The sequence below is a fragment of the Notamacropus eugenii genome, chromosome 1, assembly GCF_028372415.1.
Source record: "Notamacropus eugenii isolate mMacEug1 chromosome 1, mMacEug1.pri_v2, whole genome shotgun sequence".
NCBI classification, from domain to species: Eukaryota; Metazoa; Chordata; class Mammalia; order Diprotodontia; family Macropodidae; genus Notamacropus; species Notamacropus eugenii.
In genome coordinates, this window is record NC_092872.1 from 130,520,893 (window position 1) to 130,545,325 (window position 24,433).

Sequence of the window (24,433 nt, forward strand, 5' to 3'; positions counted from 1 at the left end):
GGAGAGTAGTAATTCCTAGAGTGTTTGGGGGAATCTAAAACAAATCCTACAGTAGCTACTAAATTACAGCTATTGAAAAGAGAAAATTTATCCCCAATAACTGCCATTCAAATATTAAACATAATAAAACATAGGCAATGTAAAATCCGGGCGAATGATGGGCAGTTTCAGGAATTACTGAGTAGAATAAGCAGCTAATTTTTTTTTTTGCATTAATCAAAAATATAGCTGCTAAAAAAGGATTTTTGAAGTCCTTCCACTCAGTCTCTCTCTCCCCCCCATCCCCAATACATGTAATTCAGAAACTGCAAAACTACTGACATGCACTTTTTCATCAGAAAAGGGGGAGGAAAATTTTAGAAATTAGTTAGCTTGAGGGGCTACAGCCATCAACCAGACTTTGAAAAGGCATGAAAAGCGAAGAAATAAAAACATAATAACATTCGGTTACAGCCATCCCTGCAGTGTTACAGATTTAAACAAGCGCCGCAGGAGAATGGTTACTTTGTGACCGCTCCGGGCCACATTGGCAACAGTAACTAGTAGAAGACGGCCCCGCCCGCCTCCAGCCGGTTAATCCGCTCTCCGCTTTAGCTTCTGCTGTTTCGGGGCATTCCAGAGGGAAAATCAGGTCACGGAAAGACCCAGATAAGATGGGTTCACGCTGCGGGGAGGTGATGGTCTTTCGGGGGAGTACGACGTGGTAAGGGAGGGGGGGGGATCTTAGAGCTGAGACCGGGTATTTACAGCCGGGTTGATGGGGGTGGACTGGGAGTACAAGGAGAATTTTTAGGGTGGACGTAAAGTAGCACAAGAGAGACGCGTGCCTGCCACCAGACGTAAACCAGGCGCGTCCCCGGCCGGGCACCCATCCACCAGCTCGCCCGTCCTCTCCGGGTGCGGCCCCCAGAACCCGCCCGCCTCGCTTGGATGGCCGCTCCCGGATGACCGAAGGCCGGCAGGGGAGCACGCGGTTATCCGGGGCCCCGCCGGAGAAGCCCGCACAGCTTTCTCCCGTTCCCAGCAGCGGCCTCGGACCTTTCCACACCCCCTTCCCCTTCCGTTACGTCTTCTTCCCCCAGGGGACCCGAGCCAGTCAGGGGCGGTGACCTGAGCCCTGGGGATGCACGTGGGCGGGGCTGGGACCGAGGGAAAGGGAAGGGTGGGGGCTCGTGCCCTCTTCCAACATGGCGCCAGGGGAGTCGTTCCCAGAGCCCTCGCCCGCCTCCGGGTTCCGGCTCCGTGCGTTTTGGTTCCGGAGTAAAATTCCCTGTCTCCTACCTCCTCCCTCCTCCTCTTCCTCCTAGTCCTGGGGCCGCCGCCGCCGCTTGGGAACGCTCCGAGCTCGGAGCCGGCCGCGGGCTGAGCCCCGCGAGGGCCCCGATCCGGGCCGGGAAGAGCAGCGGCTCGGCTCGGTCGCTCCCCCTAGGCGCCCTCCTCCTAGGCTCCCTCCGGCTTCCTCTTCCTCGTGGGGCCCCGAAGCCACTCCCCCTGAGTCGTCCCCCTCCTCCCCACGCCGGGCTGACTCCCGGGCACCCCTCCCCCTCCTCGCACGCCCCCTCCCCCACACAGACAATAGCCAGCACCCCTTCGCTCCCGGTCATCCCCCTGCCCCACCGTCCACGCGTTCGGGGTGCCCTGTCACCCAGGCGGGGGCTCCAGGCAGGCTCTAACCACTGCGCATCCCTCCTCCTCCCCCCTCATCACCCTCCCGTGTTCACGCCCCCCACAGGGGCAGCGAGTGCCCTTGCACCCCCCACCCCAAGGATGTGAGCCCAGGGGTCGGTGATGCTGTGGCTGGCCCTCGGCCCCTCCCACGCCATGGAGAACCAGGTGCTGGTGATTCGAATCAAGATCCCGGATGGTGGAGCTGTGGACTGGACGGTGCGCTCCGGCCCCCAGCTGCTTTTCCGAGATGTGCTGGTGAGTGGTCAGCCCCCAAAGCCGAGCCTCAGTCCGAATGGGGGGCACACCCTTTGTACGTCTGAAGGCCAGGTCAGGGGTGGGGAACCCGCGGCCCTCTAGGTCCTCAAGTGGGACCCTTGGATTGAAGCCACACGTCACAGAACGAATTCCCGTAATAAAAAGTTTTGTTCTGTAAAACTCGGACTTAGTCCAAAAGCTGCACTCAAGGCCCTGGAAGGCCACATGCGGCCTAGACCCTGAAAATCCCTGCTCCTGGGCCAGGTGCTGGGGGATCGCATATCTTTACACTGATTTCTTTTACCTGATGTGCCTTAGGGCAGAGCAGGGGAGACTGTTACTTCACACATGGTCAAGATGCTCACAGTACGTTTCACCTGGAATCATAACTTTACAGGTGGAAAGGATCTTAGGAATTGTCTGTTTTAACATCTGGAGTACACTGAGGCCAGGAGAGGTTGAATGACTTACAGAATGTTAGTCCCAGTAGCCCTGAAAGTAGCATCCTGGTTCAGAGAGCGCCTTTCATTCAACTCAGTGAAGAAAGGTAGAGGATACAAGTTTTCTAAGTCTCTTGAGGTTGGGTCCAGGTTCATCTTACTGTGTATTCCTCACCCATACCTAGTTTGAGGCCATACACACCACCGGGGGTTATCTAGAAATATTCACTGGGTGCCATTTCATTGATGGGGCTGCACAGATGATCATAGTATGTCTTAGACGAGTGATACTTGTAAATTGAGCTAATGGTGTCAGTTGACGTAAACTTTTTATGGTTCATTCTTTTAACCTAGTTTAACCCAGTGTTTGTTGACAGTACCATTGAACTGGGAATCTGGAGACCTAAAGTCTAGTTTTAGTTCTGACACTTGTGTGTGACTCTTAGGCAAGTGACTTCACCACCTTGGGTTTCGCTTTTCTCTTCTGTAAGATAATTAGATTGGATTAGCTGTAATCCAATCTAATCTAGTCATACGGACTTCATTTGGATAGGCCATGAGGAGGCCCACCTGAATTTAAGTGGCCATGATGTGTCAGGATACTTGTCTCTAGTTTTCCTGAACGTTGCCTTCTTAATTTCATAGCCCCTAATCATGGGAAATATTTCTATGGGAGAGCTAGATCATTTAGAGGTTAAGTGGGAATGCGCATGTAGGGACACAGTGGGGAACACTGGAGGAGTGCAGCTTTGTGGGAAATGAAGAGATGTCTGGTCTGGGTGATGTTTTCTTAAATGGAGACTCTGGGAGGAGAAATGATAACTGGCAGGACAGGAGTAATTAAATTATTAGTCAAAATTGCCTTGGAAGGTAGTATGATCTTTGGTGTTAGAGATGATAATGCTCATAGAAATGAATTGTAATACAGGAAATTCATACTTTGAAAAAATATACAGAAAATGTAATTTCATTTCAGTACTTCAACAAATATCAATTGTATGAAGAATGTTGTGTGTAAAGCTTAGGTAGGGTATAGTCCCTCCCCCCATATCCAAGACATGTCTTAGGACTTATGTGACTCCATGGTCTCATCCAAATGGATGGCCTCCTGTAGTGCAGGTCACAACGCTTCTTTCTAATCTTGTATAATTCTTGTCTGTGTCCTCCGGTGAATCCTTTGCAGAGGACCTACCCAGTGTGCTGAAGCCTACCTCCACCTCTTGTATCTCCCCTCAACAAGTTTTCTTTTCTCCAGCATAAATCCTCAGTCCCTTCAGATGATCCTCATTGGCATGATCTCAAGGCCCGCCACTGTCCTGGTTTCCCTTCTTTTTGTTTTCTTTATTAATGCCCCATTTAAAATGTGGTACCTATACTGACCATAGAACTCTAGATGTTATCTGGATAGAGAGTGCTATCTCCTCCCCAGTTCTGGACACTACATCTTTCCTAAAGCACCCTCAGATTACATTAGCTTTCTTGGTCATTATATTACATTATTGACTCATTGACTTTGTAGTGCATTAGAATTTCCAAATCTTTTACAGACAAGCTGCTCTCTAATTATGCCTCCTTCATCATGTACTTATGAAGGTGATTGTTTTAAACAAGTTCTTCTGTAGAAAATAATTTAAGAAATTCTCTTCTCATATTTTTATCAAGGATACCTTCAACATTTGTGTAGATCATTGTCATAAAGATTTTATAGAGATGAGAAAATATACATCAGCTATTAATAGCCCCATCAGTCAATCAATAAACATTTGCAGATACGCGCTGTGTACCAAGCACTGGGGATACAAAAGGAGGCAAAAGAGTCCTTGCACTCAAGGAACTCACAGTTTAATGGGGGAGTGTGACAAATACACAAATAAGCGATAAATGGATTAAATATGACTTAATTAACAGAGGGAAGGCACTAGAATTAATAGGACTTGGGAAAGACTTCCTGTAGAAGTTTTAGGATCTTCCTTGGGATTTAAAGGAACCCAGGAGGCACATATGAGGAAGGAGATCATTCCAGGCATGGAGAATAAGAGGAACTGCCAGAGCCAAGAGATGAAGTGTCTTGTTCAAGGAATAAACAGGAGGCCAGTGTCCCTGCCTCAGAGTACGTGTGAGGGAGGAAGGTGAGGAAGACTGAAAAGATGGGGAGAGTTTGGTTATGCAGGGCTCTGAGTGTGAGCTACTGTTAGGTATTGACTAGAGGAGGTGATTTTATTTGACCTGCACTTCTGTGACTGAAGTGGAAGGTTGATTGCAGTGAAGAGATACATGATGAAGGCAGATCCACCAATGGTTGTTTCTTTTGAGTAATGATTATTATCTGGGATTTCCGCAGTTGTTGGTCATTTTTGACATCTTCAAAATCAATCATCAGAAAATAATGTTTTAAAAATCCAGCGTAGATGTTTTATGTAGATTTGGCCCAGTAGATATCTTTTTTATACTTTGGTCATCTTTAGTGCCTTTTCCACTTCCTTAGGTAGTAGCGCATTGGGGACCAGGGTTATTTAAGAGCACAAATGTGGTGCCACCATCATTATGATGAAAATAGTTTGTTTTGATCTTGTTCATTCAGGTTTTCATGTCTGTTGCCCTTTTTTCAGTTTCACCTATAAATAAATGTTCTTGGGATGATATATCCTATTTGGGTATGATGCTGATTCTTCTGGGGGAAAAAAGTGTGTGTGTGTGTGTGTGTGTGTGTGTGTGTGTAGATAACTGTGATCTATGGTAAGTGAAATTATAAGAGGTGTAAAACAGAGCGCCCCCTGAGGTTTGAGGAGGAAAGCCTTTACTGACCTAGGAGATTAGGGAAAGCTTATGGAGAAATAACATTTGAGTTGAACTTTAAAGGCAGGGTGGGAATTTGGCGGGCAAATAGTGAAAGGAAAGAAACTCTGGTCATAATGGCAATGTTATAAGCAAAGAAATGGTGATGGAAAGACACTCAACATATTTCTGGGACAAATTGTTAAGTCTGTGTAGTGGGAGATGGTATGAGGAAGGCCCTGAATGACACGTAGAGGAGAAGTTGAGTTTCTCCAAAAAAATCAGTAGATCATATTATCAGAGATCATCTAGTCCAATCTTCTTATTTTTACAATTAAGGAAACCGAGACCCAGACCAATTATGTGACTTACCCAGTGTCGTGTAAGTTGTGTCAACAGTGACATTTAAACTCAGGAATACCTCTCACTCTAGTCACTGTGCTTCCACAGTACCACCCACCTTCTTAAATTTGCCAGTTAGTTTATGGATCATGGACTTTGACCACATTTTGTCACCCTTTAGCCCCATTTTATGTAGTGATTAAAGACTGGACCTATGATTTCATTGGTGTGAGGAGCTCTTGAGTGAAGAAACTTTCTGTTCCAGTGCAGGTCAGCATCTTCTTTTAGTTTAGAGAGTTTTCTAGAACCCTTCCCCTATTGTGACCCAAATAGATTAAAAAGTAATTGGGAAATATTTGGCAAAATAAAAATTCAGTACAACATAGGTAATCTTAATTTGTGGTTTAAGTCAACATGCTGCCTTTAGGGATCCTGCTTCTACTTGAGTTGGACACCACTGGCCTAACACCCAGATGTCAAGAGTTGGCCCGGCTCACATAGCCAGCATATGTCAGATGCAGTGTCTTTCTAGCTTTGAAGCCAGTTCGTTATCGTTATTCTGTGCTGTCTCATCTTATATGCTTTCAAGTTATACTTTGACAGGTTTGCTTCCATTTAGTATTCATATTTTTCTCAACATCATGTATCTATATTCTGTTTAGTGCTTATGCTAATTGACTCTTGACATCTTGGAATCATGGAGTCAAGCTCTTTAAAATTTTTCTACCTTGTCTGTTATTTACAAGTAAAAAGATGCTAAATTTGTTAGATAAAATACCACAGTAGTTATTTCTTTCTTTTTTTAAATTTATTTATTTGACATTCATTTTAACAAAATTTTGGGTTCCAAATTTTCTCCCCTTTTGTCCCCTCCCCCCCCAAATACCGAGCATTCTAATTGCCCCTATCACCAATCTGCTCTCTCTTCTATCATCCCTCTCTGCCCTTGTCTCCATCTTCTCTTTTGTCCTGTAGGGCCAGATAACTTTCTATACCCCTTTACCTGTATTTCTTATTTCCTAGTGGCAAGAACATTACTCGACAGTTGTGCATTCCAACTTCTCCCCATCCCTCCCTCTCCACCCATTCCCTTTGGAAGGCAAGCAATTCAGTATAGGCCAAATCTGTGTAGTTTTGCAAATGGCTTCCATAATAGTTGTGTTGTACAAGACTGACTATATTTCCCTCCATCCTATCCTGTCCCCCATTACTTCTATTCTCTTTTGATCCTGTCCCTCCCCATGAGTGTCGACCTCAAATTGTTCCCTCCTCCCCATGCCCTCCCTTCCATCATCCCCTCCCACCCTGCTTATCCCCTTATCCCCCACTTTCCTATATTGTAAGATAGGTTTTCATACCAAAATGAGCGTGCATTTTATTCCTTCCTTTAGTGGGATGTGATGAGAGTAAACTTCATGTTTTTCTCTCACCTCCCCTCTTTATCCCTCCACTAATAAGTCTTTTGCTTGCCTCTTTTATGAGAGATAATTTGCCCCATTCCATTTCTCCCTTTCTCCTCCCAATATATTTCTCTCACTGCTTGATTTCATTTTTTTTATTAATTTTTTTATTTTTTTAATGTTTAACAATCACTGCCATACAATTGCGATTTTATCCCTCCCCACCCACCCCCCACTACCTCCCTCCCTCCCCACGACTGCATACAATTCTGTATAGATTCTACATATACTTTCCTATTGAGTATATTTTCACTATAGTCATGCTATGTAGTCAGACTAAGATAAATGAAAGAATCCGTATAACAAATCAGAACATGATACACAAACACATACACATACACAAACATGATCTGCTACATTATGTGAGTGACTTCCATATTTCTCTCTCTGAGTGTGGAAGGCATTTTGCCTTGAGGTCCACCATTGGGATTTTTTTTTTTTTCAGAAGTTCTTGTGTTATTACAAAAATCTAAGTCTACCAGAAAAAACTCTCACACACTGTGGTTGTTGCTGTGCATAAAGTTCTCCTGGTTCTGCTCCTTTCACTCAGCATCAGGTCATATAAGTCCTTCCAGGCCTCTCTGAAGTCTTCTTGTTCATCATTTCTTATGGCACAATAGTACTCCATTACATTCATATACCATAATTTATTCAGCCATTCCCCAATTGATGGACATCCCCTTGACTTCCAGTTTTTGGCAACTACATAGAGTGCTGCTATAAATATTTTTGTACATGTGGGACCCTTTCCCATTTTTATGATCTCTTGGGGATATAGTCCTAGTAGCGATATTGCTGGGTCAAAGGGTATGCACATTTTTGTAGCCCTTTGGGCATAGTTCCAAATTGCTCTCCAGAATGGTTGGATGCGCTCACAGCTCCACCAACAATGAATTAGTGTTCCCACTCTCCCACATCCTCTCCAGCATTTATCATTTTCTTGTTCTGTCATGTTTGCCAATCTTATAGGTGTGATGTGGTACCTCAGAGTTGTTTTGATTTGCATCTCTCTAACCAATAGTGATTTAGAGCATTTTTTCATATGATTATAGATAGCTTTAATTTCTTCCTCTGAAAATTGCCTGTTCATATCCTTTGACCATTTATCAATTGGGGAATTGATTTCATTTTTTTAAGATATGATCCCATCCTCTTCAATTCACTCTGTACACTCTGTCTCTGTGTGTGTGTGTGTGTGTGCATGTGTGCATGTGTAATCCCACCCAGTACCCAGATACTGAACAGTTTCAAGAGTTACAAATATTGTCTTTCCATGTAGGAATGTAAACAGTTGAACTTTAGTAAGTCCCTTATGACTTCTCTTTGCTGTTCACCTTTTCATGGTTCTCTTCATTCTTGTGTTTGAAAGTCAAATTTTCTTTTCAGCTCTGGTCTTTTCATCAAGAATGCTTGAAAGTCCTCAATTTCATTGAAAGACCATTTTTTCCCCTGAAGTATTATACTCAGTTTTGCTGGGTAGGTGATTCTTAGTTTTAGTCCTAGTTCCTTTGACTTCTGGAATATCCTATTCCATGCCCTTCGATCCCTTAATGTAGAAGCTGCTAGATCTTGTGTTATCCTGATTGTATTTCCATAATACTTGAATTGTTTCTTTCTAGCTGCTTGCAATATTTTCTCCTTGACCAGGGAACTCTGGAATTTGGCCACAATGTTCCTAGGAGTTTCTCTTTTTGGATCTTTTTCAGGTGGTGTTCTGTGGATTCCTTGAATATTTATTTTGCCCTCTGGTTCTAGAATCTCAGGGCAGTTTTCCTTGATAATTTCATGAAAGATGATGTCTAGGCTCTTTTTTTGATCATGGCTTTCAGGTAGTCCCATTATTTTTAAATTGTCTCTCCTGGATCTATTTTCCAGGTCAGTTGTTTTTCCAATGAGATATTTCACATTATCTTCCATTTTTTCATTCTTTTGGTTTTGTTTTGTGATTTCTTGGTTTCTCATAAAGTCATTAGCCTCCATCTGTTCCATTCTAATTTTGAAAGAACTATTTTCTTCAGTGAGCTTTTGAATCTCCTTTTCCATTTGGCTAATTCTGCTTTTCAAAGCATTCTTCTCCTCATTGGCTTTTTGAACCTCTTTTGCCAATTGAGTTAGCCTGTTTTTCAAGGTGTTATTTTCTTCAGCATTTTTTTGGGTCTCCTTTAGCAGGGTCCTGACCTGCTGTTCATGCTTTGACTGCATATCTCTCATTTCTCTTCCCAGCTTTTCCTCCACCTCTCTTACGTTGATTTTCAAAATCCTTTTTGAGCTCTTCCATGGCCTGAGCCCACAGAATATTTAGTCTGCATGTTTGGGATACAGAGGCCTTGACTTCTATGTGTTTGCCTGATGGTAAGCATTGTTCTTCCTCATCAGAAGGGAAGGGAGGAGATGCCTGTTCACCAAGAAAGTAACCTTCTATAGTCTTATTTCTTTTCCCTTTTCTGGGCCTTTTCCCAGCCAGTGACTTGACCTCTGAATATTCTCCTCACACCCACCTCGCCTCCTGATCCTCCCAGCCAGCGTTTGGGGTCTGAGATTCAAATGCTGCTCCCCAGCCTCGGGCTTTGGCAGGGGCAGGGGCAGGGCTGCTATTCAGTGTGAGATTAAGTTCAGGTGCTCAGGTCAGGGCAGGGCCGCCTCTCAGGCTCAGTTCCCTCAGGGGGTTTATGCACAGACCTTCAATAATGGATCCAGGCTCCTGCCTGCTTGGGGAGCCCAGGTCTGCTGCTGCGTCAGCTACTGCCTCCCAAGGGGGCCTGAGTTATGGGGGCACCCCACTCCCCTCTCGACCTGCCAAGAAGACCCTCTCACTGACCCCCGTCACCTGTAGGTGGAGGGACCCGCACGGCCACTGGAGATCCCGTCCCTGAAGCCCGCTCTGATCTGCTCCTCTCCGTGCCGCAGCCGGGGCAGGGCTGGGCTCTGCGGCCGCAGCGCGACGGACCTTTTGCAAGAGGTTTGCAGGTCCCTCTGGAACAGAAATCTCTTTTGCTTCACTGTGCTGTGGCCTCTACTACTCCAGAATTTGCTGTGAGTTCCTTTTTACCGATGTTCTATGGGTTGTGGGTTCGGAGCTATGTGTATATGCGTCTTTCTACTCCACCATGTTGGCTCTGCCTTCCACGGTAGTTATTTCTTACAGCTGATGAATGATTGTCTAAGTAATTAGATTCCATTGCTTATCACAGGTCACTTTCATTCTCTATTGACACATCGCTGATTGTAGTTTCTTAGAAGTTAAGATCTCATTACAGAATGACTTTGGGTTAGTTAGACAGCTCCAGAATGTCCGTGTCCACTTACAGAGCTTACATTGGCCTGATAATACCTTTTATCTTAATATAAGGTGAAAGGATTTGATCCTTCATATCAGATCGGTTGTATTTTTTCAAATGGTATTTTATTTTTTCAATTACATGTAAAGACAATTTCCAGCATTCATTTTTGAAAGATTTAGAGTTCCAAATTTGTCTCCCTCTCATCCTTCCTTCTCCCCAAGACAGCAAGCAATCTGATATAACCTGTATCAGGTATATATGTATGTGTGTATACACACACACACACACACACACACACGTGCAATCAGGTAAAACATATTTCCACATTAGTCTGGATCTCTTCTTGAGAGATTAATCTTTCTCCTATTAAGAGCAGATTGTGGCCTGAGAAGCAATGCTACTCTAGCATTTAAGATAATTCTTTTTTGTGTGTGTAGATTTTTGAGAAAAAAATTAAGTGTTGATATAACCTTGTTATGCAGATTGGCACTGTAGCAGAAGACTCTGTAGTATTAGTTTTAGAAGAAAGTTGCAGTCACTCTGTTAAGTGCCCTGTTGCTGAGAGATGCTGCAAACAGCCTTCAGTTAACCTTCTGGCTGGTGACGCTTCTGGATGAGCCAAAGCAGACTGGCTCTGTGAAGAAGCACTGTGAGTTGCTTACACTGTCATACTTCTCCAATGAGTAAAGGTTTGGGAGAGAGGGAGGGGCAGAGAGATTGGCCGTCTATTGTGTTCCACTTGCACACAATGCAGGGTCTCTATATCCACTAGTTGTCACATAGGCTGTCTACAAGCTGTTCTTAGAGGGCTTATGGATGAAGCTGAGCTGCAGTATCAGATAATATGGACTTTAAAGTTCCAGTACAAAAATGGTCAACTTGGTTCACTGGCCATTAACATTTCTCTGTTGTTCAGTTAATCAGTGGTATTTTTCAGTTGCTCTGAAGTAAAATAAAGCAGTATCTTAGACTTTGCCTACTGGAAGCCCCAAGATTATATAGTATTTTTCATTCTTTGTCAGATTTATTGGGGTGAACCTTCTATTTTCAAATGAGATAATGTATGTAGAGTACTTTGCAAACCATGCAGCACACTTTATGCAGTGTCACCATCACTGTCCCCTTGAAAGCCCAATTTTTGAATGTTTAGAGGGAGTCAGGAGTGACCTCTTAAAAGAAGTGGCAGCATTTCATCTCATCTTTAAAAAGAATGAGGGACTTCGAAAGGTAGAGGCTATGAGGATGAGCATTCTCAGTATGAAGGCAAGAAATAGATGCGGGGGAAGAGGATAGAATGAACGTCTTTGTGGATAATAGCGAGTGGGGGAGTTTGACTAGAACTCCGTAGAGTGTCTTATCAACCTCACGAGTTAGGCTTCCAATATCAAATAAGATCTTTGTGGTTTATCCTAGAGTTAATGGGGAACCATTGGAGCTCCCTGGACTGGGAAGTAATGTTGTCAGACCTATGCTTTCAGAATGCTAATAATGTGGCAGTTCAGAGAGTGATGGATTGGAGGGAGGAAAGGCTAGATTTAGGGAGATCAAAGGAGACTGGGCTGGAATTGTCCAGGCAAAAGATGATGATGAGGAGTGATTGTAGGATGATTGGAGAGAAGGGGACAAATGGGAGAAGTGAATGAAAAGACATGTTTTTCTTTTAGTGTAGAGAAGATTTTTTTTATACTTTTTTTCTTCATGGGGTAATTAAATACTTGGATGTGAATAGATTGTGTTAGGCTATGATTATGAGTTAACATTTTTACAGTTTAGGCAAACATTGAAAATATCTTTCCTGGGCTTTCTTATTCATTGAGGTTTTGCCACATGTTAACAACTGAAGAGATGTCTAATTGTATCCTTTCTCTGCCCTCGTTTAGGATGTGATAGGCCAGGTTTTGCCGGATGCAACAACTACAGCCTTCGAATGTGAGTATGGCTTGTGTACTTTCTTTTTCTTGTATATTTCTGCAGTAATTCTTCAAAGGGTTTATAGCTTGTGTTACTTTTAAAACTGACAAATATAGAGTATTTATGATCATCATATGGTACATTTAAATATTTATAAATTAATGCAAGTTTAATGATGATACTGAACTGAGTAATATTTTCTTATTTAATCACATCTTGAGTGTGCATATTTCTACAATATAGCTTTAATTACCAACATGACCTTTATCTGCTCTTGCTTCTCACTGGAATAATATTGCTAGAACGAAATGAAAAGTGTAAACTACCTGTAGGCTGATGAATATTGATTAAGAGATTTTAATCCATTGTAGCTTTGAAAAACTGCAACAAAGTGGAGCTTTTAAACAAATATTGAATAGACTAACAATGTTGCAGCTAGCTTCTTCAGGGCCACTAGGTGGTGGCAGCAAACACATTGGATTTTGGGATTTGACTCTGGAATTGTCCTGGTTGGGCAGCAAGAGGGAGAGAGTCTGGGCACCAAGCAGGTCCCTAAATAAGAGGACCCACTTAAGTACCAGATGAGGTAAAAAGCTCCCTAGGAACACATGGGGGCAAATACAGACTTGAGCACATTATCAATTCTAGACAGAGCATAGCAGAGATAAGATGAAGACGTTCAGAGAACATTGGTGACTGTCATTGAAAGTTGGGATCTCATATGCAGAGTGATCTTGGGCAAAAAGAAAACGATGTTACATTTACTCAACACTTTTTAATTCTGTCTTCTCTTTGAACTTTCAAACCTAGCAAAGGTACATTTCATAAACATATGTTCAAGGCTTACTTGTTTCTTCAGTTTTTTAGAAAGAAAATTGGCATCTTTAAAAAATATATATCAACTTTATTTCTGACTATGACCCTCTTCCTACTCATTTAGTGAGTAGTCCCTTGTACCAAAGAGTAAAAAAAAAAGTTCAACAGAACTAAGTTTCTTTAGTTTTTTATGTGTATTAGCTTCAATGGGTTACTTATACATAGATTGTTGCATGTGAAAAGCTTACATGAAGAGAAATTTGAATCTTTCTTTCTCTAAGTCTGAATTTATGGGCAAAGAAAGAAAAATAGGTGCATCCCTCTGCCCACCAACATGATTCCAAACCCAAACTAAATATTGTAGATAACTTTTAATTAGCAGCCTGGAGATTACATGTTTAGAGATTTTTCATGACAAAATTTGAACCCTTTTCTGGTTTCTCTTTGCCATATACTATACTCTTGAGTCACCTACATTATGATATAGGTAATGAAGACTTTAAAAAAAATGTATAAATCTACAAAGTAAATTTTCAGGGCAAAAAACCAATCAAAATATAATTACACAATGATGCCAGATCATAGTCTACCCCTTTCATTTTACAGATGAGGAAACTGAGGCTCAGAGAGGTTAAAGCGTTTTCCTAAAGGTCACATATGAAGTGACAAAGCTAAGACTATAAAAGCCCTGCCTGATAAATCTAGCGATCTTTCTATTACTAGAATTCTTAATCTGGAGCCTATGAATTTGGGTTTTGGTTTGTTGGGTTTTTTTTAGCAGTTTAATAATTATATTTCGGTATAGTTGCTTTGCCTTGTATTTAATTTTATGTAATTAAAAACATTACTCTGAGAAGGAATTTATAGATTTTACTGGATTATCTGAAGGATTTATGATATAAAAATGTATGGAATCTGTATACTATCATGTTGGCTCTCTGATTTTGAGTTCTCTGCCATCTTGAATGATACCAGCTCATCTTCATCAGTGATGAAGTCAATTCAAAAGTTGACTGTACGGTTGAGTTATCTATACTATGCTTATTAGAAGCAAATTTTCATTCAGGGATTTTAAACTAGAGGTATACAGGGCAGAATTTATAGTTCCTTTTTGACATTTCAACTTTTGACATTAGTTTTAGTGCTGAGCTTGCACCCTAGCAAAATCTTGAAGGAGGTTTTAGATCCCTGAGACACTTACTATCCCTAGACAAGTCACTTAACCTCTGTTTGCCTCAGTTTCCTCATCTGTGAAATGGGGATAATAATAGCTTCTACCTCCTAGGGTGGTTGTAAGGATCAAATGAGATAAGAAACTATAAAGTTTTAAAAGTAGTGCCTGGCACATAGCAAGTGCTTACCTGGCAACTAGAAAAGACTGTCTCTCATTAACTAAGTGATCATTTATGTGGAACATGGCAACCAGGCACAGACACAGAAAGCAACTCGACTTCCTCAACCTCCTTACATCTAGAGTCATCTCAAAAGAGAACTCTGCTTCCAGTTCTCCTACTAACTTACTTTGTGATGCAGGGAAAGTCACTGAACATCTGTGGCCCTTTCTGTTCCTCATGTTTAAAATGAGCAGTTGAACTAAAATCTTCAGTTCTAAAATTCGATGCTTATAAATGTTGCTTGTTGAGTGTTCCTGCTCAGAAAGGCCATTGGTTTGGGCATCAGGAGAACTAGGTTCTAGTCTTAGTTTAAATCAATTATGTAGCAAATAATGTAGAATCATAAGATAAAAGAAGTTATTTTTCCTCTCTGGGCCTCAGGTTTTTCATCTATAAAATTAGAAGATTGAACTACATTATCTTTGCAGCATGCCAGTTGTTGAGTCTCTGGCACAGTCCATTTATAACATTTCAGATTGGTTGAATGGAGTAGAGAATAATAGTTTAATAGAAAGGAACAGGACAAGAAACCTAAGCAGTTTGAAATTCTCCTAAGTAGTTCTTAACACTGTCCATGGTGCCTGGCACATTGTAAATGCCTAATAAGTACTTGTTGACTAACAGTGTAGCCTCGTGAGTTGGTTTGATATATTGTGAAATTTCCAGAAGTTACACATCTGTATTCCCATCTAAGCCCCTTCCCACAGTAACTTATGATGGCTTTTGAATCATCTATTTTCAGAAGTGCTGTTGCTTCCCACAGTTTGTATTAAAAAATCAACAATTGACTGTAATTGGTAAAGTTTTCCATCAAAGTCCCAAGTTCTTCAGTTTCTTTAGTGACTGTTCTTTTGGTTCCCATATACTTGAAAGAGTAAAGGAAATGTAATGGTTACCTTTCCTCTTTGTGATGCTATTTCTAGGAGGATGAAAGTCAGAGTGCTCCAGGCCTGTCACCAATGGGTTTGTCCTTTGTGCCCGTAGTCCTCTTTCTCTCCTTAGCCTCTCCTCTGGTCCTCTCAGGGACAGACAGTGATCATGCTTCCAACTGGCAGCTAGCTGTCATAATCACTCAGTATTAAGTGTGTGAGGTGTTTGTATGTTGGCGTCTGCACTTGGAGTAAAAACTCACTTGCTTAGGTAGCCACAGAAACCCTTTGTGATGTTCCCAGTTTCATGAGTAGGTTAATGAATATTCAAGGGAACAGGGTGATAATGATCAGCCGTCTGCACTGATGAGTTTCTTGTGAGGATCTGTGGCCTGGTGCTGGCCTGCTTTTCTCCAGGTTAGAAATTTCTGTAAAGTGACAGCTGAGGTTAGAATATGGAGTTTCTCGACACTTAGAACTCCTAAAATCCTTGGCAACTCCAGAGAGATCTTAAACTTCTAGAAATTGCTGACTTACTCCCTTCCTTCTTAAAGTATTGCCATTCTTTACTCATTTCTCAATGTACTCTGTACTCAAAACTCTGAAAAGTTCTGGTTTTGGTATTCTTTTTTTAAACCCAACACAGATATTCATTTGTGTCCTGGAATTATGTGGTCATTTTAAACGTTAAAAATTCCCCAAATATTGCAAGTTCTTAAAGCTTTATTAACTCAGAATAATACAGTAGAAAGACCAATCAGATACAATAAAAATCTGCATTTTAAAATGAAAAAACTCAGCAGTATAATTTTAATAACTATATATATTAGAGGCGGCTAGCTTATATTATTTAATATTAGTGATAGTTAGGTGACACAGTGGATAGAGAGCTAGGATTGGAGTCAGGAAGACCTGAATTAAATTTCTTGCCTTAGCCACTTAATAGCTGTAGTCCTGAACAACTCACTTAACCCCTCCCTGCCCTGGTTTCCTCATTTATAAAATGGATAATATTGGCACCTTCTTCCTTCTAGTCACAACACCACCTTGTAGTGTTGTTGTGACAATCAAATGAGATAATGTTTGTACTTGTTGTTCATTTGTTTCAGTCATGTCCCTATTTGGGATTTTCCTGGCAGAGATACTGGAGTGGTTTGCTATTTCCTCTTTTTCCTCCTTCCTTTCACAGAGGAGGAAGCTGAGGCAGACAGTGTTAAGTGATCTGCCCTGGGACACAGAGCTAGTTATGTGGCTGAGGCCAGATTTGACTTCAGGTCTTCCTGACCCCAGGCCCGATGCACTATCTACTGTGCCACTTAGTGCCCAACAAAGGTAAAACACTTTGTAAATCCAAAGGGTTATATGAATGCTAGCTACTACTTAGTCAAATTATTACAAAGTCAAATGGATGTTAATAATGTAGATTAATGAACAAATTGCAATTAAGAATCTGCCCTATTTGACGCAATAAGGGGCACATGATGCAGTGGATAGGATACTGGCCTTTGAGACTAGAAGACCTAAGTTCAAGTCTCACCTCTGACGTGTCTTGGCTGTGTGACCAGGACAAGTCATTCAGTCTTTCAGTGCCCAGACACTTTTCTTTTACACACACACATGCACACACACATGCATGCATGCATGTGTGTACATCTTTTTGTCCCTAGTTACATGTTAAGTAATTTTTTAACATGTTTTTAAGTTCCAAGTTCCAGATTTTATCCTTTTCTCCCCTCCTCCCTCCCTGAGATGGTAAGCAGTCGGATACAGGTTATACATGTGCAATCATGTAAAACATTTCTGTATTAGTCATTTTGAACAAAAAGACTTGAATAAAAGAAAGTGACAATAGCATGCTTCAGCATGTATTCAGATAATATCAGTTCTTTCTCTGGAGGCTGATAGCATGTTTCATCATTAGTCCCCTGGGATTGCCTTGGATCATTCACACTTCCTCATCCTACAGTATTGTATACAACTTTCTCTTGGTTTTGTCCACTTCAGTTTGCTCAGTTCATGTGAGTCTTTCCAGGTTTTCCTGAAATCATCCTGTGTGTCATTTCTTATAGCTCAGTAATATTTTAGCACAATCATATACCATGGCTTGTTTAGCTATTCCTTAATTCGTGGTTATCCCTTCGATTTCCAATCCTTAGCTACCACAGAAAGAGCCACTTCAAATATTTTTCTACAATTAGGTCCTTTCTCTCTCTCTCTCTCTCTCTCTCTTTTTTTTTTTTTTTTGATGTCTTTGGGATATAGACCTAGCAGTGGTATGGGTGGATCAGAGGGTATGCGCAGTTTTATAGTCCTTTGGGCATAGTTCCAGATTGTTCTCCAGAATGGTTGGATCCGCTCATAGCTCTATCAACAGTGCATTAGTGGCCCAGTTTTCCCACTTCCTTTCCAACATCCATCATTTTCCTTTTTTCTCATATTAGCCGATGTGATAGGTATGAGGTGGTACCTCAGAGTTGTTTGATTTGCATTTCTCTAATCAATAGTGATTTAGAGCATTTTTTAGCTTTGATTTCTTTGCCAGACAACTTTCTAAGACTATAAGTTGTAGAAAGTAGACATTTCCTCTCATGACTTTCCTTCAAAAAGAAAATCATAAATGTTCTTTAAAAAATTATATGACAGTGTAATGGGTGTAACCCACGTAAGAATTCTTTGTGGGACCCAGAATCTGAAGGACAGAGATAAGGACTGAAGCTGTGATTTCAGTGGAATTGGGGCCCAGTAGAAGAAACTCCCTCTAATAATGAAAAATAGCAGCTTAAAACCGTAGAGAGTTGACTAGAGCACAGAGAGGTGGAGTGCTTTGCCCGGTGTGTGTGTGTCAGAGGTGAGGCTCTCTCTATACACTGTGCCGCAATTCTTCTCTTAAGGGAGTTGCTAGATGTTGAAACTAGTTTTATTTCTTGAATCCTTGATTTAAAATAACTTCTTTAGAATGAATTCTCCTTATTTGTAAATATGATCTTGAAAATTTCTAGAAAAAAAATTATGTTTTGTGAGATTCACATATAACTTGTGTGGATCATCACAAATTTGGTTTTCTGAAGTGACTGAGGTGTTACAGTATTAGGTGTGCATTTTGTGGGGCAACGTATCCTAAATAGTTATTCCTATATCCTGCAAAAGTAAGTTTATAGGGCTTATCAAGTGCTGGTTTCTTCTGGATTTGTTATTGGAAATTTCTGGATTTAGAGATGCCCTGAATCAAGTGTTAAGTATCTAAAATGCAGCTTGGTATGATTGGAAAGGGAACTGGACTTAATGTGAAATTCTTAGATTCAAGTCTCCTTCTCTGACTGTGGGATTTCCTTCCAATTGTTCTGAAACTTGGTTTCACCGTATAAAACTGGGGATACCAATTCTTGCACTACTTTTCTTCAGAGCTATTTTGCAGAAAGCATGTGTGCTCTCTCTCATGTGGTGAGTTGCTATATTTGGTTATTATAAGGAGATTTCAGGTAGGTTTGTTTCAGTGCTATAGGAGGAGAATTTTATTATGTTAGCTATTTTAATTTTTACATGGATTTATTCTGGATCTTCTTTGTAAAGATCTTGTAACTCCTCGTTGAAACATAAATATGTTTGGTTATGTAAATGACCAAAATCAAGGGTTCACAAGGGTTTTGTGGCATGTCCAAAATAACAAGATTTGACAGTGGAAATTGGAAGCTCCTGTTATGACCTCATGCTGATAGCTAATACCTGAGATAAACTGTCTGCTTTGGAACTTCCCTAGGTTCTAGTCTTTGACTTCCCTAACTTCTGTAGCAGTGCTTTCCTTTCTTTTCTCTCTTTGGAAAGTGATTCTCTTCTAGTTTTCTAATTGATTCTCGAATGACATTGAAGGTTTGTGACAAAGGATGTTTAATAGGTAACCTTAATTTTCTGTTTATTTTTGTATCTAGATTGCTTTTATGTGAACCTCATGCGACTCACTGCCACGTCAGTAGGTGCATTTTGCTGTTAGCCCCGTGGCCTCTGTTGCTGCGTTCTATAGTCAGTATTCCGTTTGCCATTTTTACCGTCCCTTTACCTGAGGCTGCATTTCTTCTACTCTTGGGCCTTTATGTTCTTTTTGTTTCTCTTTTGGATTGCATGTTGCTCCAAACAACATATGGCCTGTTATGATTCTCTTTTCCTAAACTCTGCCATTTTGTATATTTGTGACACACTGCAGATTTTGTGAAGATTGCTTCTAATATTTGTTTACCATCTGCTGCACTCTATTTGGTATCTTGCTAGGATTTTTTCCTCCATTTTAAGTGACATTAACAAAATCCAGCCAGTACATAGACTCTCTGGTTCTACTTTTGCTTCCCTAATGTGCTGGAAAATCATATTACTGTGCTCCAGGCAACTAGAGAAGCCTGGAATTCTGGTTGTAAAACAGTGTATCAGATTATTCCCCTCCCCTCCATTTTTTTTGGTCATATCCAGTTATGATTTTTGGTCAGATGGTAAAGAACTTCCATGTATAAGGCAAAAATTGTTTAAAATACTCAGATGATTTCCCTTCACTTTTCTTCATTTGATGCTGCATCAGACTGTATTGGATAATTGAAAACTTATGGAATGGAAGTTGAGGAATCTGGCTTCTAGTCTTAGTTCTGTCCTCTATTAGTTGGGTAACCTTGTAGATGTCACTTCAAGTCCGTGGACCTCAGTTTTCTCATCTATAAAATGAGAAGATTGGATTAGATGATCTCCAAGTCTCTCCTTTCTCTAACATTCTCTGATCATTCTGGTTTTTTTTTAGTAAAACCTTTAGTGCCATGCATTGTACCTTACTGTGTTTTCATGATTTTTTGTTCTGTTGTTGAATTGTTTTAGTCATATCTAATTCTGCGACCCCATTTGGAGTTTTCTTGGCAAAGATACTGGAATGGTTTGTCTTTTCCTTCTCCAGCTCATTTTACAGATGAAGAAACCTGAAGCAAACAGGGTTAAATGACTTGCTCAGGGTCACATAGCTAGGAAGTATCAGAGGTCAGATTTGAACTCAGGAAGGTGAGTCTTCCTGATTCCAGGGCCAGCACTCTATCCACTGTGCCACCTAGCTGCCCTTTTTGGTAGTATGGAAACCTTTTCAAAAAATTTTTCCAGAGCTGCTCACCCCTGATAGGGGAGAGGATTTTTTTTTTTTTTTTTTTTTTTACTAAATATTCAGTTTCCTTATGTAACATAGTAATTCTATTTTATTTTTTGTCACTAAATTGCTAGACATGTGCTGTTCTCCCTGTACATTTGGTCCAGATATCTGTATTTTCTTCTCAAATTTGACTATTTAATCACCTTTTTGTCATATTTTTACTTCAGCTCAACAAACATAAGAAAGCCCTAAAGTGTGTAAAACGTTGTATTAGATATTGGCAGAGGCAGAAAGTTTTGATAAGGCCTAGTCCTTGTACTGTTGTGTTTTAATGGCCTACAGAGTGGATGTATCACACATTTGAAAAATTTAGTTAAGTAAGCATTACTTAGTGCCTGTAATAGGTATGTCACGTTAGGAGAGAGATAGGAACCGAGGATGTAAGGGCAGCAAAGAAAAAAGTTCTTGTTCTTAAGGGAGCTTGCATTCTGAAAAATAATATATGATAATTATGTGAGAGTGGTAGAAGCAAACTGCTATGTGAGGGCCAAAGGGAAAAGGATCAATGTAGCATTGTGACAGGAACAGTGGACATGAACCACTGGAGACTCCCAGACACTGAGTAGCTTGACAATTGTCTTTATTTATAAAAAGGAACTGATAATACTTGTCAACTTCTGTAGAGGTAGGTAGTCTGTCTACCTCTCAGGGGCCTTATGAGGAAATCACTTTATAAATCTTAAAGTACTATGTAATATGAGTTATTGTAATCACCAGCCAAGACTTTACTTAGCAAGTGACATCTGAATTAGACTCAAAAAGACTGACTCAGTACTTTGCCCTTAAGTTGGTGCTGCCTTAGTTACAGTCTCATGGTCCAAACAGCCACGTTTCCTATGAGTGTAGGTTAAGTGAGGAAGATAGTAATGTATTTTCACATTCACTTATCTGTTTAAAAAATAAAGCTTTTTGAAACCTAGCAGAACATTTAACATTAAGGACATAGTCTTAGAAAATTGGCTGAAATATTCACAGGTTAAGTTACTTGCCCATCTTCCTGGCTTCATCCATTATGCCATGCTGCTTTCTTTGTCCCTAGTGGTCGTTAATCACTCCATGCATTAATTTTGGTTTCATCTCCAAGTTTAAGAGGAGTGCTTATTTCTGTTTATCCTAAGTCTTCATCTTGGTGTTAGTCTCCTCTTAGGATGACTGAGACTTTTTGGGTTGTCATTAAAAGCCCCTCTGAGCGTTGTCTTCAGGTGTCTGTCTCCTCGATGTCAAAGGCTTAAATTGTCTCACTTCAGCTCCAGGAATCTTCCTCTCCTTTCTCAAACCTTGCTACCTGAAGTGTTTCTCCCAGGTGACAGCTCCCTTTTCTTTTAGGGCTTTTATTTCCTCTGCTTTGTTGGTGCAGAGATATGGAAGGTGAGAAAGAAAAGTTACTCAATAGTATGAGTTGTTCTTATGAAACTCATGACTTCTTTTTTCCAGACAGAAAAAAGTTTTCTCAGCTACTTATATTGAAAGTGAACTTCCTGCATTATTTGGACTGGACCTTGTATAGAACTATTACTTAAGTCGCTGATGTTACCAAAACTTCTGATACGTTATCATTTGTCGTTATAAAAAGCTCAGCGTATTGTGTATCAGATACCATTCTGTGAAAAAGCCAAGGCGTCCTCCAGAACAAATAACTAAGTAGACAGCTTTATGCAGTTTTCCACCACAGGCTTATTAACATTCTACTTTTCATGCCGTATTTATTTTATCTTTTAGATCTCGCTGGTGTTTTTACCAGGGTTAATGTTTTACACTGCATTTTTAGGGAAGTTCTTTAGGAAAGTTTCTTTTAGAAAATAATCCTTTTTAAAAATTTAACTTAGTATATAACTTTAAAGTAGGTAGTCTAAAGAGCAAAACTGAAAAAAAAATCTATGCAATTAAGTACTTTATTCAGTTATCCTTTTGTTTGAACAAGACTTGTGATTTCATTGGTGTAAGGAACCCTCAGTGAGGAAGCTACCTCTACCAAAACAGGTAGGCATCTTCTCTGAAATTTAGAGTTGTCTAGAGTAGCCAGGAGTTGTCATTTGCCCTGGGTCACACATCTAGAATGTATTGAAGGTGGAACTTAAACCCAGATTTTCCTGTCTTTGAGACCAGCTCTCTATCTGCACCATGCTGCCTCAGCTTTTAAGTTTAATTATTACTAGAAGACAGACAACTAAAAAGCATCAAAACAATGAAGTTGGAGGGAAACTCAAGGCTGTGTAGTTCAACATATATATATCAAAACAGGCGATCCTTCAGCCTGTGCTTAAAGGCCTCTGGAGCTGGGCATGGTGATTCCTGTTGTGACTCCTGCTCCCAGGGAAGCTGGGGCTGGAAAATTATTTGAACCTCTTGAGTTCTGAGCTGCTGCTTCTTGCTGAGCCAGTCAGGGATCTGCATTAAATCTAGCACCAACATGGTGACCTCTGGGAGCAGTAGGTGCCCAAGTGACTTAAGGATGAAAAGGGGTAGAAAATTGGAGAACTGTTGTATTTCTGGCCTGGAGAGGGAGACTCTCCCCAAAGAGAGTGAGAGACAGAAAGAGACAGAGAGAGACCTACTGAGCTGGTGATAATCAGATAGTCATTCAATAAAGTTGTCTGTCTGGTTACATTTATTAAAGAATCTTACATGAGTTTAACTTATATATTGTGCTACTGAATCAAATGTGGGTTTTTTTTTTTTTGTTAAAATCAACAAAAATAACACGGTGAGATTTTGTATTATATTCTGTATTCACTGTTCTCTTTTAGAGAACTCATATTGTTAGGGAATTTTCTGTTGGGCCTAAATTTCACTCTCCTATTCTACCCTTTCCTGGTTCTTCTCTTCCACTAGTATAACAAGTCTACTTCCCTTTCTATTTCTATAATAAGCCTGCTCCCCTTTCCATATTTATCACTCCTAGGTCCTTTTTTCTCCAAGCTTTTATCTCTAGTTCCTTTCACCATCACTCACGTGGCACGGTCTTGAGGCCCTTTGCAGGCCTGCTCACCCTCCTCTCTTTTGTTTCCCACTTATTTTCTTCCTAAAGAGTAGCACCTGGAATTGAACACCAGTTCTCAAAATATGGTTTGTCCGAGAGAAACTAGATTTTTGACCATGTTTCTTTCAAGCGTTTCTCTAAAAATCACAATTTTTTTTGGAGTCCATATTACTAAATTTCCCATAGCTACTCCAATTAAATTCTATGCCTGACTCATTATTTTTTCTGTTGTGCCTTTCGCAGATATACATGTCCTAACTCAACAAACTAGCTAACTGAATTAACAACTGCATGTTATGGTCTGGACAGAGGACATTTTTTATCCATTTGGTTTTTTTTGTAGTCTGGACAGAGAACATTTTTTATCCATTTGGTTTTTCTTATATGGCTTATTAGGCTGGTTTCTTTTGAGTAATCATGTATATTTAGGAAATTCTCTGATATTCCAGGGCTTCATGTAGTCAGCACAACATCATCCAAAAATAAATGCATCCGAAAGATCTAAGGATTCATCTGCCCTCTTGGACTCTGTGTGACAACATCAGTGATGACAGTGGCAGTTACCTTAAAAAAATTTCATTTTCCCCTCAATTACACGTAAAAACAATTCTTAGCATTTGTTTTTTATCCTCTCCCCTCCTTTTTCCTCTCCTTCCTCCTTGAGAAGCTAAGTAATCTGATAGAGGTTACACATGTGCAGTCATGTAAAACACATTTTCATATTAGTCATTTTGTAGAAGAAAGCTCAAAGCAAAAAAAAAAGTGAAGAACTGGATCCTTTGTTCTGTGTTCAAACTTCATCAGTTCTTTCTCTTAAGGCAGATAGCATTTTTCATCTAGAGTCTTTTGGGATTATGTTGGATCACTGTATTGATGAGAACAGCTAAGTCATTCACAGTTGTTCATTGTGTAGCATTGCTGTTTCTGTCTATAATGTTGTCCTGGTTCTCCTCATTTAACGCTGTATCTGTTCACGTAAGTCGTTCTTTTTCACTTTTTAAAATTTTGTGTATGTCTTTGCTTTTTCTTTTTAAAAATAATTTATTTTTAATTTTCAACATTCACTTAAATA

The 24,433-nt window shown here is 40.5% G+C and overlaps 1 protein-coding gene across 5 annotated transcripts in view; it reads left to right on the top strand.

Moving 5' to 3' along the window:
* The first annotated feature begins 1,308 nt into the window (after window positions 1-1,308).
* MAP2K5 (mitogen-activated protein kinase kinase 5) overlaps window positions 1,309-24,433 on the top strand; it is a 291,463-nt gene continuing 268,338 nt past the window's right edge. For 4 of the 5 annotated variants that reach the window (XM_072614880.1, XM_072614887.1, XM_072614890.1 and 1 more), the window contains exons 1-2: window positions 1,309-1,923; window positions 12,102-12,150. In XM_072614880.1, coding sequence (XP_072470981.1) covers window positions 1,789-1,923; window positions 12,102-12,150 — 184 coding nt within the window. In that variant the 5' untranslated portion in view covers window positions 1,309-1,788. Of the gene's footprint in view, window positions 1,924-9,773; window positions 9,974-12,101; window positions 12,151-24,433 lie in introns of all 5 variants that reach the window. The other variant, XM_072614917.1, reaches the window with a different exon arrangement.